The sequence below is a fragment of the Pongo abelii genome, chromosome 14, assembly GCF_028885655.2.
Source record: "Pongo abelii isolate AG06213 chromosome 14, NHGRI_mPonAbe1-v2.0_pri, whole genome shotgun sequence".
Classification (NCBI taxonomy): Eukaryota; Metazoa; Chordata; class Mammalia; order Primates; family Hominidae; genus Pongo; species Pongo abelii.
The window spans coordinates 75,582,619-75,602,212 of record NC_071999.2 but is presented as its reverse complement, the minus strand read 5'-3'; the positions used below and the strand labels follow the sequence as shown (position 1 = coordinate 75,602,212).

The 19,594-nt window shown below is 31.8% G+C and overlaps 1 protein-coding gene across 1 annotated transcript in view; it reads left to right on the top strand.

The window, feature by feature from the left end:
- KLHL1 (kelch like family member 1) overlaps positions 1-19,594 on the top strand; it is a 423,432-nt gene that overhangs the window by 138,671 nt on the left and 265,167 nt on the right. The window contains exons 2-3 of the mRNA XM_024230886.3: positions 1,158-1,340; positions 15,821-15,957. Of these exons, the coding sequence (XP_024086654.2) occupies positions 1,158-1,340; positions 15,821-15,957 (320 nt within the window). The remainder of the gene's footprint in view (positions 1-1,157; positions 1,341-15,820; positions 15,958-19,594) is intronic.

Below are 19,594 nucleotides of genomic sequence, written 5' to 3'. Positions count from 1 at the left end.
ACTCTATGTTGTTAATAACTAGTAAATACCTGGAGAGGGAAAGAATACGCAGTGAATAATTTTGAGATGACTCTAATTAATTTATCTGTATTTCAGGATCTTGGCTTTCTAAGTCCTGATTGCCTCAGTAGAGCCTATTGAATGGAAATAATTATTTTGATATTGTATGTAACTTTTTTGTGGTTTTCGTGGAGAGGGATTTAGTCAGCTGCAAATTACTACTTTGCAATTGGAACCGGAATTCTCCATGTTACTTTCTAAGATATTTATCATGATGTAAGCAATTTTAGTATTAACTTTATGAATCTAATCAATATTTAATTTTAGGTTATGTAAGGAATTGTCATCAGAACACTTGATTGGGTCTGGTTCTGCTGGGCTTTATCATGTGTCTATCATGTAACTTGAATATTAAGAGTCTTCCCTATGATGGAGTATAGCACTTATTAAAGTTATTTTTTTTGAAACAGTCTATACTATTAATACATGAAGTAACAAAACTTAAGTATCATGGACTTTTCAAAATCATAAGGTTTATTAAAATATCTATTAATGATTAAAGTTATTATAAGTACTGAGTTAATACATTCTATTTTTTTGTTTAATAGTGGGATGCAGAATATGAAAGTCAGTAATTTACTTACAAATTTAATTGTCAATATTACTTGAAAACCAGGTTTCATATTTTTTCATAATAAAAATCACCTATTTCTGCAAAGCAACATTTACTATGACATCTCAAGAATTCTATTTAGAATAGTATAATTAAGCTATCTTTCTCAATATCAAATGAATGAAATTAACCTTTCATTGCTAATTAATTTTAGAATAGGCATGTAAATAATTTACTATTTCTGTGATATTTCAGGTTTACTAACTTAATGTCCTAATCAATACGGACAACATATTTTTAAACCTTTTTTAAACAAGAAAAAAGAACTTTTCCATTTATTTATTATTCCCTAGAACAAATCACTTATCCCACAATAGATTATTTGACCTTTATTTATTGAACTTGTATTAAAATATAAAAATAAACACAGATATATTAGTTTTCTTAAGAAAATGATAAAAACCTGTATGTTATTCTAGATAATTGGCTCTTTATAAATCCCTTTATTATTTTTTGTGTGTGTGTGTGTGTGTGTGGTTTATAGGCTGTCATCAACCGGCCATTCGATGACAACTCAAAGTGATTTGGACTCCAGTAGCTCTGAAGAATTCTATCAAGCTGTTCATCATGCTGAGCAAACCTTCAGAAAGATGGAAAGTTATTTGAAGCAGCAGCAACTTTGTGATGTTATCCTAATTGTTGGGAACCGAAAGATACCTGCACATAGGTACAGTAGTCTGCCTCTACTGGAAACATGCATTCACATGTTTAAAAGTGACAGACTGGCATGCAGATTGCAGAATATTATATGACTACAGAAATAAGGATTCACATTTTTAAGAGTTTTTTGTTGTTGTTTGTTTTGTTTATTCTTGTTTTTATTTCTTATTTTTCTTTTGTGGAAAAGTTGAAATGCTACTTTAGGTAATAATTTTTTGAAAAACAAAACAATTATAAAGTGTTCAAAAATAAAACTACTTGTAACTAGGGTTGATAACTATGGAGGAAAAATTCCATTATCTGAGACTGTAGGATTCACAGTCATACTAATTTTAGGCACGCTAATTCGGGAATTGTGCCTTAAATCTGAAATGAAATATGCTATTCCATCAGAAACTAAAGAAAGGTTATCTTGGATATATATTTATATCAACTAATAAATTAAGGTATTTCATATTGACATTTTTGTTTTATATTTATTTAAAATTAAATTGTGTCATACTGATATTATTTTTAAAGCCATAATGCATTTGAAAGCTAATAGTTTTATGCATTAAAATGATTCCAGAAAAACATGGCTGTATTTCTACCATGATAGAAATATTACAATATGGACATTGAATTTAAGCCAGTGTCTTGGAATACATGGGGAAGGACATTTGACATTGCATAACTACTGCAGGTGATTTAGAGTTCAATCTGTCAGCTACCTATTGAAAGCATTTTTATATTGTTGATTTTATTTTTCAAATATAACTACAAAATTGAGTTACCATTTGTAAGAGAATTCACAGTCATTATTATTGAGAGAATTATTCAATGTCATAATATGTGTGGCAAAACCACAAATTATCCTGAGCTAGCATCTAAATAGCATCTAGTTAATAATTCAATTATATTCTTCAGCGTAAGAGCTATTCTTGAGAGTGTAATTAAATTGACTTCATTTAACTTATAAATTAAATAATATTGTATGTATTTTTTAAGAAGTCAGGAGGTGTCAATCAACTCAAAAATATATTAACACATCAAAGGCTCATTAATTTTTTAAAAAGAGGGGTGTTTCCTATAATTTCTTCAATCTTGTAGTCTTTTATTCATCTTAATTCAACAATTTCTTTTTCATTTGAAACATTTTTAACCAATCTGTTGAGCAATTATTCTATATTCATAATATTCTACATTGTTTTCTTTATTACTCTTTGTATACATTAGTTATTTTCTAAATTATTTAGTTATGCAAATTGTTTACAATATTCCTATTGGATGAGAAATTAAAATTCTTCTTGGTTTATATTATTCTAAAACATCTGAGCAATGTATTACTTTTATATGTATTATTCTGAGCATATAAATATTTAACGTATTTAGAATATATTAAACTAAATACATTATTATCAATCATTGATGTGTTTCTTAAGTAGGATATGAAAAATTAGTTTTTAAAAATCATTATGGCTAACTCAATTCAAATAAAGTTTTATATTTTCCTTACACTGTTAAGTGATAAACTTAGGTACATTACTATTTTAAAGAGTTTATCTGAGCAAACAGCAACTCATGATCAGGTAGCACGAAACAAGCTGTTTGGAGACCCACCTAAAGAAGACCAGGGGAAAGTTTTCATAAGACGCTTGTGGAAACGAGACGAAGAAAATATTTGATTGGTTAAAGCGGGGCAAGAGCCTAGTTAGAGGTTGGTTGGTGGTTTCTGATTTGTTAAATTACTCTGAGCTGGTTTTTGCTTGGCAAAAACCTGGAGATGTCTCAGCCTAATGACCTCCCAATTAATTTTTTAACACTATAGTTTAAAACTTTAGTACTAATTATTTTACAAGTAATGTACATCTTAGGACTCTAAGTTAAACAAATATTAATAAATATAAATAAATATTGTGTGACACTTGAACAAGCATTGTTGTGAATTATTGCAGGTATTTGATACTACTTTACTGATACTTTTGCATGATGAAACAGTTAGTAAATAACGCAAAACTAGCTCTTGACTTAAAATGAATAATCATTAGTAATAAACAAACTAATACATTTTAATACTTTTAGTATATTTTGGTTAGTACAACTAAACATTGTCTTTAACCAAAATGTATGTGGTGTTGGAATCATTACCACTAAAAATTGTGGAGTTATTATAATAATATCGAATAATATAAAAATAAATAATTTTTATGAAGATTTATAGCTCTTTCAGTAAAAGCATTGCTAGCTAACATTATTAGCACTTGCTCAGTATTCATTCATAATTATATATGTTTAATTTATATTAATTATATCATCATTCCAAACTGTCAAATAAATTTTGTTTTTAGTTAACATATTACCCTCATTGAAGGACTCGACATAAAATCATTTATGTATGTGCTGGTTATATTGTGTATGTTTTTAACTTGATACTGGTCACAACTATCAATTGTTTTATGAAAGGCCATGTTTATATAGATAGTTTTGTTTACTGTTAGGCATATTTTTAAGTAGGTAAGGTCTGAAAGGCTAATAATATCTCAGATAACACATTAATATATTTCTGCATGAAAAATAATCAAAATTCTGAATTCATTTGTGCTTTAGGCCTTGATGGAAATCCTAAGATGAATATAACTTTCTCCCAAATAGCCCAAGATAATTGATCAGCAACAAGTAAACCAAAATATTTGAATGTAAATCCTTGAATTTCAAACATGAAAAATTTTTTATAGGTAGACTACCTTTAATCTGAGGTTCAGATGAGGAAAATTAGGTTGACACATCAATATTAAAATTGGATATTTGAATTTTCAATGGTAAGAAAATTAGGAGGTGTTCACTACCTTGTCTGATATAATGTACAGATATGAAATGAAATATGATTGAGCTTGTGAAAGTTTTCTTCACCCTTAGCCATTATTAAGAGTAAGAGCATTTTGCAGACATAAATGGGGAAATCTTATGTAACTAACATACTTAGTCTTGAGTTGGAAATAATGTTATTTATCATTTTATGTTCATCGAAACAGTGTTGAAGGATATATGCCAAAAACTTAACAAATCTTATTCCTGTGAGGTAGGGCTCTTAAGGAGGAAAGAAGGGGTGGCTAACTTTTTTCTGAAACGTATAAACAGATGTATTATTTAAATTTTTACAGCAAGCATGCAATATGTTCATGGTCAAATGAAAACCTAAATGAAGAATAAAATGATATTTGATAGATAGAAAAGTATCCTATTCTACAGACTAAAACACTTGGCATTTAAAAATGTGTTATATTCTGTTTTCACTCTTTGTACATATTTGACAATAAGTTTAGTTATTTCAAGAAAGTATTTATTATTTTAATGTTATTTATAGTGCACTAGTATGTAGACAGTTGAGGCTAAAGTGACAACTGAAATGATGCATTTAGTAGCACTTAAACCACATTAAATACATTAAAAAGAAATTACCTACATAAACAACATATATTAATACCCAGGAGTAGGCAAATAGTACTGCTTCTCTGTGTTGATGGAAAATTTATTTACATAGATTAATAAAAAAGGAATAACATTTCTTTCATTTTACTAAATCATCCATCCACCTAAATGTCTCACTCAGTTTGATAGTTTAAAATATCTCTGTAGCAACTTCAGAAAAAAATAATTAGTAAAGCTGAAAAACTTTTGTTTTCTTGATCACTTGGATATCATTTTAATGTTTTGCTTATGTCTATAGTAGATTGTCAGCAGTCCATGAAGCATCTTTCTTTGCACTAATTAAAACAAACAATTATCAAACATACTCTAGCATTGGCCTATGCCCTGTTGGTGATGCATAGTGATTATAAAACATAATGTTTTTCCTTGTAGAGTTTTCAATATACTTGAGGAGTTAAAGATAAACCATAAGATAATTGAGGAAATTATTACAGTTGCAAATAACTGCAAGGTAGACTACATGGTTCTAATTCCAAGCCAAGACATAGTCAAATAAAGAAATGAGTAACATATGATAGAGTATTATGAAAGTTTTTCAGAGAAATTGAGCGTGAGGTAAGCCTAGTGGAAAAGACATGGCGTACTATTTTAAGTAGAGATACTGCTATGGAAAAAATAGAGAACTAAAGAATTTCTGCTTGCAAAAATTACAAGGATAATGAGTTGGTGAAAATAGAGTTTATATTGGAAATAACTGGGAAATTAAACCATAAAAATAGGATAAAGATGATTATGATAGACCTTAGGAGCCAGTAGATAAGTTTTTTACTTGAAACAGTATGTTTAATTAGAAGCTAATGTAGGTTCTTGAGGAGAGGAATAACAACTGAGTCAATGATGATGTGATGATGATGATGATGATGATGATAGTTAACACTCACTGCGTTGATTATGTTCCAGGCCTTGTTTAAAGTGGTTTGCATTTACATATCATTTTGTCTTTAAGAAACAGAAAATTCTTAATTTCTCACTTTTCTCTATAATATAGAAAATGGAGGCATGGAAAAATTTAAAGTGTACCCAAGTTATTCTCTCAATAATTGGTGACATTAGAACTCAAACTCAGGCAATCTGGGTACTGAAATAATGACTTTAACAACCACAATAGAATGACTATCATAATTTAGGAAGGTAGTTTTGAAATATGGTATGGTTTTAGAAAATGTATAAAAGACAGGCACAGCAGAAACTAATGATCTGAGAAGCTGTTTTGGTTAATCCAGGCATGAAATGAAGACTATATGAACATAAAGGATGAACTGAGCAGTATTTTGAAGGATGATGTCATAAGCCAGATTCCCTCATATTAGAGCCTGAGCCTGGAATTCAGGTTCTCATGATGGATTTAAAGGCTGACCTCAGAAGAAACAGAAGCAGGATAGGGCAGAGGAAGGAACAAATCAAGGATGAAGACTTGCTTCCTCTTTATCTCTCCGGAAGCTCTGCATATGACTTCCTGCAGAATGAGTCACACCTCGAAGCAAGGATTTATCCTGATTCTTAGTCAGTGCTTTAAGATCCACCCACAGGTTGAGAGTCAGGAGAGGTGGTGGCGGTTGAAAGATAAAGTGTGAGAAGCAGGAACACATAGACTTCCAGGGAATAAGGAGCTCCTGTTAGTCCAGTTCTTGAAAAAAGGAGCAGCATAGGTGGGAATTGAACAATGAGAACACATGGACACAGGAAGGGGAACATCACACTCTGGGGACTGTTGTGGGGTAGGGGGAGGGGGGAGGGATAGCATTGGGAGATATACCTAATGCTAGATGACGAGTTGGTGGGTGCAGCTCACCAGCATGGCACATGTATACATATGTAACTTACCTGCACATTGCGCACATGTACCATAAAACCTAAAGTATAATAATAATAATAATAAAAGAAAGAAAAAAAAAAAAAAAAAAAAAAAAAAAGAAAAAAGGAGCAGCTGGGTGCTGTTAGGTACTAACATCCCTGCCCCTGGGACATGGGCAGGCCTCATAAAGAGGGCAAGAACATGTTCAAAGAGAAAGATGGATTTTACATTGTATTTGATATAGGAAACAAAGTAGAAAGAAACACTGTGATACTTTCATAATTTTGACTCTGGAAATTCATAAATTCGACTCTGGAAGTGCACCAGTTAGAAACAAAGAAGTATAAAGGAAAGAAAATATCAGTGGGACAGCTTTGAGTTTAATTTAGTTATAATGAAATGCTCCTGAGATATGTGATGAGCAGTTCTACAGGCATTTGAGATACAGGGTTATGTTTAAAACCACTGTAAAAATAATAATTAAGGCAGTGCTCAAGAATGATTCTGAAACAGTGAGCATCAGGGCAAAATGTAGAGGCCTGAACAAAACCTGTGGCAGTGAGAAGGTTAAAGAGTAGACCCAGGAAGAAAAGTCAATGAATCAGAGGTAATCTGGGATAAGAAGTCTGCACAGTTTTCGCTAAAAACGCTAAAAAATAGATTTAAAAAAAGAATGGGAGATTAACAATATCAAACACCATAATAAATTGAAGTGGAACTTACAAAAGTTTAATAGATTTGAAGAAAATAAATTCGTAGTGACTTCAATAAGAGATTTTCTAGCGTGGCTGCATGCATATACTTCTTTATGTATGTTTTACTCCTGCTTCTCTAGCATTAATAGAACTAAATATGTGCATATAAAAATATTAATGTCTGTTATGCATTAAATCCCTCTTCTAAAATTTAATCCATATCTTATGTCACAAAATCTAAATGCAGTACAAACTTTTCTGCAGTTTTTTTTTTACCGAGTTAGCAGTATTTAGTATGTTATAGTTGACAGAGAAGATATTATGTAATTATTTAAAATGGAATAATATAGGTTACACAATATTTCGCTCTATGGAGATGCGGCCTTGCTGCAACTATATACATTTTATGTGTAAGATTAAGCTGGTTAACTCTATGTTGATATATTTTTTATGCATAGGAAATATATTTATCCTCTAGTTTATTATAGTTTGTTTGTATCATACAATGTTTTAATTAATGCTCTTGATAAAACTGACCATCTGACACGAATTTATCTAATTGGTATGTGATAAATATTTGATGATATCTGTGTCTTAATCATTTTGTCAAATTCTGAGATTATAAAGATTTGACATTTTAGTTACTAACTGCCCAAAACAAATAGGGAAGTGAGAACTTTAAATATAGCTAACATGTTACCATCCTCAGCATTAATATTAATAAAATATTTAAAACCATAAATCTTACAAGGCATTTCTTAAATGCATGAATTACATAGTTAAGTCATGTTTTCCAGTTAAAATAATGTATTTTGTGTTCAAGTTAAATTATACCATGCCCTTCCACTTATCTTATATATAAGATAAAATATATAGCAGATAAAACTTCAAAATAAATAAATGAAAAAAAACTCCTGAAAAGTTTCAGATAATAATTTCCTGTATTGATCTAACTTCCTTTCTTTTCTCTTATAGTGTTCTTGGGAAAAACGTGCATTCAAATTTTACTGTTGTTTTGCTTATAGATGTAAGCATCACTATAATTCTTTTAACATATCTGCAATTGTTTTGAGCACTTCTTTTTTTTATTATTACACTTTGAGTTTTAGGGTACATGTGCACAACGTGCAGGTTCCAAATGTCCAACAATGATAGACTGGATTAAGAAAATGTGGCACATATACATCATGGAATACTATGCAGCCATAAAAAATGATGAGCATTTCTTTACTCTCTGCAACAAAAGGTATTCCAGGCTGATTTTATGCTTACCCTGCTCCATTCTGCAGTCTGTCCTTTTTCTAAGGAGTCTTTGACAGACATGCACACATACATACATATGCACAAACACAAATAAGAATTCATATATTTTATGTTTAAAACAAATAATTTATATTAATACCTTCAAATTCTTTTTTTTTTAATTTCAATCCGTAATACCTTCAATTTCATAGGTTTGATTTTTTTTAAGTCTTCTCCCTTTCCGTACAGGCACACCCTGAAGATATTGCAGGTTGGATTCTAGACTACCATAATGAAGTGAATATCGCAATTAAGCAAGTCACCAAAATATATATTATATATGTATATTTATATATATATTTGTTTATAAATATATATGTGTTTCTTAGCAAATATATCAGTTCTATTTACATGATACCATAGGTCTAATAAGTGTGCAATAGCACTACATCATCATGTATGTATGTGTACATAGTTATTTAAAAAATGCTTTATTGCTAAAAAATACTAACAATCATCTGAGCCTTCTGGGAGTGTTAATCTTTTTGCTAGTGATGGGTCTTAACTCGTTGTTGATGGCTTCTGATTGATCAGGGTGGTGGTTGCAGAAGGCTGGGGTATCTGTTTTTTTTTATTTTTTTTTAATTTTTTTTAAATTTTTAAAGTAGGATGATTATGAAATACGTTGCAACAATTGATTCTCCTTTCACAATTTTTTTATATACATATAGCATGGGATGCTGTTCAATAGCATTCTACCCACGGTATAACTTCTTTCAAATTGGAATCAATTTTCTCTTCAACCCTACTGCTGCTCTGTCAATTAAGTTTGTGTAATATTCTTTTTTATTTCTTTCTTTTTTTTTTTTTTTTTTGATTCAGCATCTTGCTTTGTGGCCTCAGGCTGGGGCACAGTGGCGCGAACTTGGCTCACTGCAATCTCCACTTCCTGGGTTCAAGCAATTCTCATGCCTCAGCCACCTGAGTAGCTGGGATTACAGGCACGCGCCACCACGCCCATCTAATTTTTGTATTTTTAGTAGACGGGGTTTTGCCATCTTGGCCAGGCTGATCTTGAACTCCTGGCCTCAAGTGATCTACCAGCCACCTCCCAAAAAGTTTAGATTACAGGCGTGAGCCACAACGCCCCACCAGTTTGTGTAATATTCTAAATCCTTTCAATGATCTTCACAGAATTTTCACCAGGAGTAGATACCATCTCAAGAATCATTTTCTTTGCTCATCTATTGGAAGCAACTCTTCATCCATTCAAATTTGATCATGACATTGCAGCAATTCAGTTACATCTTCAGACTCCACTTCTAATTCTAGTTCTTTGGTTAGAGGTTACTTCTAGTAAGGTTACTTCCTCCACTGATGTCTTAAACCCTTCAAAGTCATATATGAGGGTTGGAATCTTCTCTTTTTCCAAACTAGTTATTTTTACTTCTTCCCATGACTTATGAATGTACTTAATGCTATGTAGGAGAGTGAAATTTTCCAGAAAGTTTTAAATTTACTTTGACAGATGCCTCAAAGGAATCACTATTTACAGCATCTAGAGACTTATTTTTCAAAGAACTAAAAATAAAACTACCATTCAGTCCAGCAATCCAGCTACTGAGTGTCTATGCAAAGGAAACAAAATCAATATATCAAAAAACCTGTGCTTGTATATTTATTGCACCACTATTCACAATATCAAACATATGGAATCAACATAATTGTTCATCAATTGATGAGTGGATAAATAAAATATGATATAGATACCATGGAATACTATTCAGCCATTCAAAAAATGAAATCATGTCATTCATGGTCACATGGATGGACTTAGAGGTCATTTTCTTAAGTGAAACAAGCCAGACACAGAAACACAAATGTCATATGTCTTCACTCATAAGTAGTTGCTAAAAACTGTGATTACATGGACATGGAGAGTTGCATGATAGATAATGGAGATCCAGAAGAGTGAGGAGGTGGGAAGGAGAAGGAAGGTGAAAAAATGATTAATGAGTACAATGTACATTATTTAGATGACGGATACCCTAAAAACCCTGGATTGACCATTACACAATCTATACATGTAACAAAATTGCACATGTATGCAAAAATCTATCCAAATAAAAAGGAAAAAAGAAAAGAAATGAAATATACTTTTTAAAAATAATATGACTTGAAAGTCAAAATTATTTCTTATGAACTGTACAATGGATGTGTTAGCAGGCCTAAAGACAACATTAATTTCCTTGTACATCTCTGTCAGAGCTCTTGAGCAACCAGGAACATTGTCAATGAGCAGTATACTCAGTAAGCCACTCTGCAAACGACGTGCTGTCGTCCAGGCTTTATTGTTCCATTTCTAAAGCACTGGCTGAGCGCACTTAGTGTAATTCTTAAGAGCCCTAGGATTTTCAGAATAGTAATGACCATTGGCTTCAACTTAAACTCACTGGTGCATTAGTCCTTAAAAAGAGAGTTAGCCTGTCCTTTGAAGCTTAGAAGCCAGCCATTGACTTCTATCTAACTATGAAAATCCTAGATGACATCTTCTTTATATATATGGTCAACATTGAAAATTTATTGTTTAGTAAAGCCACTTTCATCAATGATCATAGAAGCTGCAGGTTCTATTAGGTTGGGGCAAAATTAATTGCTGTTTTTGACATTAAAAGTAATGGCAAAAACCATGATAACTTTTGCACCAACCCACTTGCTGCTTCACTTTGCACTTTTATGTTATGGAGAAGACTACTTGCCTTAAACTTCATAAACTAACTTCTGCGAACTTTGTACTTTTCTTCAGCAGTTTCCTCACCTCTCTCAGCCTTCATGAAATTAAAGAGAGTTAGGGCCTTGCTCTGGATTGGGCTTTGGCTCAAGGAAATGTGGCAGGTTTCATCTTCTGCCCAGACCACTCACTTTCTCCATTTCAGAAATAAGTCTGTTGTGTTTTCTTATTATTTGTGTGTTCACTAGAGTAGCAATTTTAATTTACTTCAAGAATTTTTCCTTTGCATTCACAACTTGACTAAGTGTTTGGCAAAAGAGGCCTAGCTTTTGTTCTCATTCCACTTTCTACATGTCTCCCTCACTAAACTTAATCATTTCTAGCTTTTGATTTAAAGTGAGAGACATGCAACACTTCCATTCATTTGGACACTTAGAGGGCATTGCAGGGTTATTAGTAGGCCTAATTTTAATATTGTGTCTCAGGGAATAGGGAGACCCATGGAGAAGGGGAGAAATGAGGGGGTGGCCAGTTAGTGAAGCAGTCAGAACTATACTTACTGAGTTTATTGTCTGAAATAGGTATAGTTTATGACACCACCAAACAAGAACAATTGTAACATCAAAGATCACTGTTCACAAATTACTGTAACAGACATAATAACAATAAAATATTTGAAATATTGCCAGAATTACCAAAATGTGACGAAGATACATGAAGTGAGCACATGCTGTTGGAAAAATGGTGCTGATGGAATTGCTAGATAATGAGTTGCTATAAGCCATAAATTATTTTTAAAAAACCGCAGTATCTGCAAAGCACAGTAAAGTGAAATGCAATAAAATAAGGCATGCTTGTATTTGTAATTCCATTTTCCATCAGATAAACCAAATAATTATATTTTCTTTTTAAAGCCATCAAAAAGCTGTGAATATACCAATAACAACCAAACCAAAACAAAACAGAGAACAAATAATAATGCCTAAGAACTAAAGGCCAGCTCCCTTCTTCACCTCTATTTTTTTTTGTTGGAGAAGTATAGTATCTGTTATGCAATCAAATTTTACTGTAGATGGAAAACGAAGGAGAATGTTATTGATGGTTCAAACAAAAATCAGTCAATAGAAATTGACCAAGAGATGACCCAGTTGTTTAAAGTATTAGAAAAGGGAAAAAAAGTAACTATCATAAATAATTCAAAATATTTATAGGAGAAGATGGATAACAATGAATAAAGCAATTGGTCATATAAAGGCTTTTGAGAAAATTCAAGTGATTAGAAATTACCTAAAGTAAAGCAGAGTGTAAAACAAAAATTGAGTGTAAAATGAATTAAGATTGAACAATCTATGTAGCATTCTCAGTTGTTGAACCATATATGCAATATGAGTCCTAGAATGTATCAGAGAGTTAATTTGGTGAAAATATGAGTAATTATTTGCAGATAATTTTCAAAATTTGATTTAAAAAGATCCGTCCACTGCTCCAGGAAACTCAGAAAAACATATGCTGAGTAAATCTTAAGTCCCACTTATAGCTAAATAACTAAAACCCTAAGATCAAGAGAAAAAACTTAAAAACAAAAATAAAGGACATATTACATCAGAAAAACAATTGTAAGAATGAAAGCTAGCTTTCTATAACAAACAAGGTGGTCTGGGTACCGTGTCTCATGCCCATAACCCCAATACTTTGGTAGGCTGAGGCAGGAGGATTACTCAAGGCCTGGAGCTCCAGACCAGCCTGGGCAACATAGCAAGACGCTCTCTACAAAAAAATTCAAAAACTAGCTAGGCATGGTAGCGCATATTTGTGGTCCTAGCTGCTTGAGAGGTGGAGGCAGAAGAATTGCTTGGGCCCAGGAGCTTGAGGTGCCAGTGAGCTATGATTGTGCCATTGGACTCCAACCTGGGTGACAAAGCAAGAGCCTATTTTTAAAACAAACAAACAAACAAACTGACAAAAAAAATTCCAACAGTGGTGCCTAATTGATAATGAAATTCTATATTTCAAGTTTAAAAAAAAGTCACCCTAGAATTCTATGTCATGTGTAAATAACTTTTAAAAGATACTAGACATGCAACTAAATAAGTCTTCAGAGAAATGAAAACTGTGTATTTTTTTGTATTTTTTGCCATCAGACTTACAGTACAAGAAATAAAGATATTTCTTCCAATATTGATACCAGATTAAAGCCGACTTCAAAAATGAATGGAGAGCATCAAAAATTGTGAAAAGGGCAGTAAATTTAAATATATTTTATGTTCTTCTTTTAGATTTTTGACTGAGCAGAAGGGGTGTTTTATGTTGCAAATTTCTTACAATATCCATGAAGGTAGAGTGTTATTGGTTAATGTGATCTCTAGACAAATTTAGCAAATATCCATGCAGGGGCCAAATCTGCTGTGCAGCTTTTTTTTGTGTAGACTATAAGCTAAAATTCATTGTAGAATTTTCAATTTATTGAGTTTGTTTTTAAGGAGAATATGCAACAAAGACTATGTATAGAATTTTCAACATGTAAAATATTTACTATTTGGCTCTTTATGGAAAACAAAATTCTGGTTGCTGCCGTAGAGCAACCACTTTAAACACACATATGTGTGCATACACATGTGAAAAACATGTAGCCAACATAATGATATGAAATAATTACTGTACAAAGATTAATCCAAAGAACAAATAGAGTAAATTAAAAACAAATATAATTGGTACAATTAAACCCAAATGTAATTTCGTGAAAAACATAAATTAGACATTTTAGAACCCATGCCGGGTGAGGTGGCTTGTGCATGTTGTCCCAGCTACACAGGAGGCTGAGGCAAGCAGATCACTTTGAGCCCTGGGGTTCAAGCCTGCAATGAGCTATGATCATGCCACTGCACAACATCCTAGACAACAGAATGAGTTACTGTCTCTAAAAAAATGTTGAAATTATAAACAAATAAATAAATGTTGGGCTCTAAGTAAAGTGAAAAAACTTTGGAAAATTTAAGATGCAAAGTGAATATATGAAGAAATAAAGAACTTGAATAAGCTTTGTGACTTAGTAAATATTGGAAATGATATTAGGAAAGTCTTCTTCAAAATAGCCAAATGTAAATGGGTTTTCACATAATTTCTGAAAGATCTTAAAGAAAAAAGTAATTGCTTTATTCTAAAAGTTGTTACACAAAATTAAAGAGTTGTAGCTCCCAGCTCATATTATGAGGCTACTACAGCCTTGATTAAAAATCAGATCAGGAAAATACAAGAAAATAAAATTTGACATTTATTTATCTCATAATTATACTTGAAAATATTATAATTTTTTCATTCTAAAATATCATTAACAACATTATAAATTTTAATACACAAATATTATAAAAATTGTTTGCAAAATTAGAAATTAAAGAGGTTTATCTGACTTGGTAAAGCTTATATTCCAAGTATATTCAGCAGGCATCATACTGAAGGGAGAAACTTTAGATGCATTCCCCTTAATATAGAAAAAAACACAAAATGCCTCTGTGACAGAGGAACTGTTTAACACAGCTGTAAGGAAAGAGAAAGGAGAGGAGTTATACAGAATGAACAGGAATAAGTCAAAAGAACATAACTTGCAGATGATGTAGTCATCTACCTAAATGTAGAAAGAAATAGCAGAATCAAAAGAACTAGCAAACATAATTCACCAGATGTACCAGATAAAGGATGAATCTATGAATTTCTCAATTAATAAATTCTAACAGAAAAACCAACAAAAAATAGAATAAAAAGTAGATAGTATACACAAAGCCAACAAAATTGTAACAATATAAGAATCAACCAAGACTCTATATACCAATTTTCAGGGAAACTTTAAATTGAAAAGGAAACAAAGTATCCTGAATATAGGGATAGATATTTTATACTTTTAGATGGAATGAATTTATATGAAAATTATGTCAAATCTCCCCAAATGAAATAAAAAATTAATGCATTTTTAAATCAAAATGCTTTAGGAATTATTTTTAAAACTTAAAAAGTTACTTAAGACTTGAAAGCCTAAAACTCTACTTATGAAAGAATAAAATGTTACTGATAGTTCAATTTAAAATATTAAAGAAAGGGATTTGCCTTATTGGTTATAAAGACATATTTATAATTTAAAAATACTATTTTATTGGCACAAGAACAGGCAAATAAGCAAAACATAATAGAAATCTCACCAACAGATCAATACACGTTATGCGTTCAAATTCATGATAGTTCAGTGGGGAAAGTTAGCATGGTGAAAGGTGGGTCATTACATAAAGAAAACTATAATGTATTATTTAAGAGGCCTGAAGCCCTAAATGTGAAAGACAAAATATTGTTCAAGTGATAGAAGAAAATGTCTGAGAATACTCTATTATGAAAAGTTAGGGGAAGATTTTTTGAGTCAGTTTTGTAAAGTACAACTCATGAGGCAATAAATAAAATGCATTAATTGATTGGTCAATAGATTGATTTTGTACTCTGCGTTGCATTCTGGTTGACACAGTGATTTTCTCCCTTACATTCAAGACCTAAATTAGAACCTGTGACTCTTTCAGGCTTGTTCTGAGTTCGGTCTCCGACTATTTTGCGGCCATGTTTACAAGTGATGTTTGTGAAGCCAAGCAAGAGGAGATCAAAATGGAAGGCATAGACCCCAATGCTCTCTGGGACCTTGTCCAATTTGCATATACAGGTATGGCAAAATAATTATAACATCATACTGATGTCTTATAAATTTTAGCTCATTTCCTTTAAGTACAAGATTTAAAGCTTTTTTAAAAAAATTCTGTATCTTTTCAGTTGAAAACTATTTAGTAGATAAAAAATCAGACTAACTTTTTATTGTCACTGAAATTACAAATGTATATATGTATACATATACATTTTGTTCTTCTACAAATGATTTAAACTGGCTTACATAAATAAGTAAATAGTAGAACCTGAGAGAGAAACAGGGTGGATACAAGTTATTGAATAATAATTTGTTTATGTCCATGTTTGCTTAGGAAAGAAAAGAGATTCTAATTGTCTTTTCTTTTGGAAATGATGGGTTCAAATAACTTTTTTCCCTCTAATGTGTTACTTTAACGTAAAAATTTTCACAGAACAGTCAATGCAGACTTGACAAATCATTTGAAATGGACAATAAAGAAAGGTACTTAGAGTTGTGCAAATGACATTTTTAAAGTTTTTTTTCTGATCTACTATGTTGACATTTTCTATTAATCTTTGCATTGTGTTATTAGTGCATTCAAATAATTTTGCCATTGTAGCAAACATTTGTTGAATGTTACTCAATATACAAGTATTAATTGTATTTGTAGAGAATAAACTAATAAATCTGTGTATTGCCCTCATGAAGCTCACAGACGAAATGAACAGATGTAGATGAGGACATAAATATGATACAATGCCAAATGTTAAGAGAGTTAGAAGGCATACAACACACAGAGCATTATCAGGGTTTACACTTTTTAATAACTATTTACATTTAGCAAGAAGAAGAGGACATAAAATCTTGTGAAAGAAACCAAGGCAGACAGTATATATTGATGGTTTGGTTTATGTATTATTTCTTATAAATGAAATGTGGTTCATTTTACCTAAATTCTTCATACTGGTGTGAGACGAAGAAAGGCAGGTTCTGGCCTAGTTATTAAAGCAGCAGGAACGTAGTTTAAGGAGTTTTATTTTTACAGCATTTCTGCTAACACAAAAACAAGAGGTGACGTTGTGAAGATCAGCCAGGTCTTTGGACCCAGGTGTGGAGTCCAAACACCTGGGAACCAGGAGGACTCTGTCCTCTTTTAGGATTTCACTTATATTGGAGAAGGATTTGCTAACACTAAGATAACACTCAGTAAAAAAAGCTTCCTGGAAAAAAAAAAGAAAAAAGTACACATGCTCTGGCTGCTTAATCTCAAAGCAGCAATGTGAGGAAAATACTCAGACATTTTTTAGTCTTAATAGTTTTAAAGTAATATTTTGATAAAGAGAAAATCATACTAGACAAAATTAAACAGGTAAAGAAGACTTTCTTCAAGGATATTGCATTAGGAGAGAGAGACACCCAAACTCAGTCTGAAGTTCACTGAAACGAAGGAAGGGAGGGTTTTTAAGTGCCAAGGTCAGAGGGAGAGCACAGGCCCATCTGTGTTTGTTAATTGGTTTTACTAAAGAAAAAGTAAACTTTCTCATCTTTGGGAGAGGATAGTTTTACAACTTGAAGCAATTTGTTCACCCAGGTTAGTCTTCTACTCTCCTCCGGAAACCGCCGCATAGGGGAGCTATTTCCCTTGTTTACATTTCAAAGATACAATGTTCAGGCCTTTGAGAAATAAACAAAGTTACTGGGTTGTAAAACTAGCAAACTAGCAAGAGGTTTTTAAAAAGACTAAACATCTCAAAGGATTAGAGAAAAAATTACAATTCCATGTTTTTTTTAAAATGAGTATTCTGAAAAAAGAGGGGTCAACATAGAGTCAGGAAGAATTCTGTCCAAAGTTTAGTGAAACTGAGGCAAATATTAAGACCATCTTGGTCAATTTCAATTTGCATACAACCTGAAACAGTCATATGGAGGAATATTTATCTCTGAGCCAAGAGGTAGCCAGCATAATTACGTTATTGTTTCCTGGAAAGGGAAGAATCATGAAGCTAACATTTTAGGAATCCTTCCAGCAACTAAAATGACATAGATCTAACAACCTAACACTTCCAGGCTCCATGGTCTGGCAGTCTTGCATTTCCTGTGTGCAAAACTGGGTCAAAAGACACTCAGCATCCTGCTGTACAAAGTTGGAAGGTGTTTCAAAGCTCCCTGCTGAAATAATGACCCAGATTTGGCTCTGCTTGTAGAGGGCGGACAGGATACAAAAATGCCTCTCAGCTGCCGCTGCCACTTTGGCCTGTGCTCCAATACCTTAAATTTTTAGTTATGAGTTTACAGAAATGTGTTAGATGAGGAAAATATTTATCAGGTATTATTGGAAAAATTGCAGGCATGACATAAGGCAAGTATCTTGCTTTTTGTCATATACAATGTAACAAATTATAACAACAGGAAAGAACAAGCGATCAGTTGTACAGAAAGGGAAGCATAGGAGGTAACTGCACTATCTACCTAACTCACCAGCTAACAGATATCTAAGACTTTTCTTTAAAGAAAGCTAAAAATATATTCCAGAAAACAGGAAAAAAAATGAATGAGTGGGAATAGATGTAAAAGTCCAGCCATTTGAGAAAATGTATTTTTTTTTTAATTTTAAGTTTTCAGAGGCTTTGGTGAAACTAAGGAGGATCAACTATGTCAATGATTGATAGTTAATTATTAGCTGTAGGAGCAATGTGTTTAATAGAGATAGGTCAGAGTGCTTTCAAATGATTTGAACATATAACATTTTATGAACTCTGAAAAATGTGTAAGATTTGAAGGAACCAGATGTAGGTAATTTGTCTTATTAAGTTAGAAATTAAGGACAAAGTGCATGGTTAAAGCATGCTTAGAATGAATGTTTGAGATAAGCTTCAATGATTATAGTTTATAATCTTTGATTGAAAAAATAACTTCTATAGAATTTTATATAGTAAAAAATTGTACATATTAAGATATGGGAAACACTCTCCCTGTTGAACTCATCCAACATTTGTTACCCGTAGTCCAAAAAATTAGATGAGAAGCAATGAGATCAAGTTTTTCAGAGAAATTCAGTAAGAACTAAAGCAAACATGTAGACTTACATTTATTATTATTATTATTATTATTATTAATATTATTTGGTAACTGGTAAGAATGGCCTTGGTATCATTGAGACACAGCAATGGTGATAACAGTTCAAAAGAAATTTCTTAAAAGAAAAAAATATGAAAAGGTTAATACTTAGCAATATGTACAATAGAGTAAAAACCCAGTAAGGTCTTTGTGTCAAAAGAATTTGAAAAAATAATAATTCTTGGAACTATTTAGGATAATGATGAGGTTGTGAAAAAATGATGACTACTTTTAAGGTATGAAGTTAGTTTCTTTACTTAAAATAAAAGACAACATAAGGTCAGTTTTTCCCACATTGTAACAGCAGAGAAATGGAAAGAAAATTTACACTGGTGTTAGAGAAATAATTATAACTTAATATGAAGTTCATGTCATTTTTCTAAATTCTTAATTTGCAGTATAAGCAAATTCAATTTTTTTTTCTTTTAAGACTTTCAATCAGGTTTTCTTCACCGTTTTCTACTAGAAAATCTGCTTGTGATCTTAGCCATCTGTAAAGAGCAAAGGCTCACTTTAGCAACAGTGTGTGTTATAATGTAGTGCTGTTTTATAATTGGTA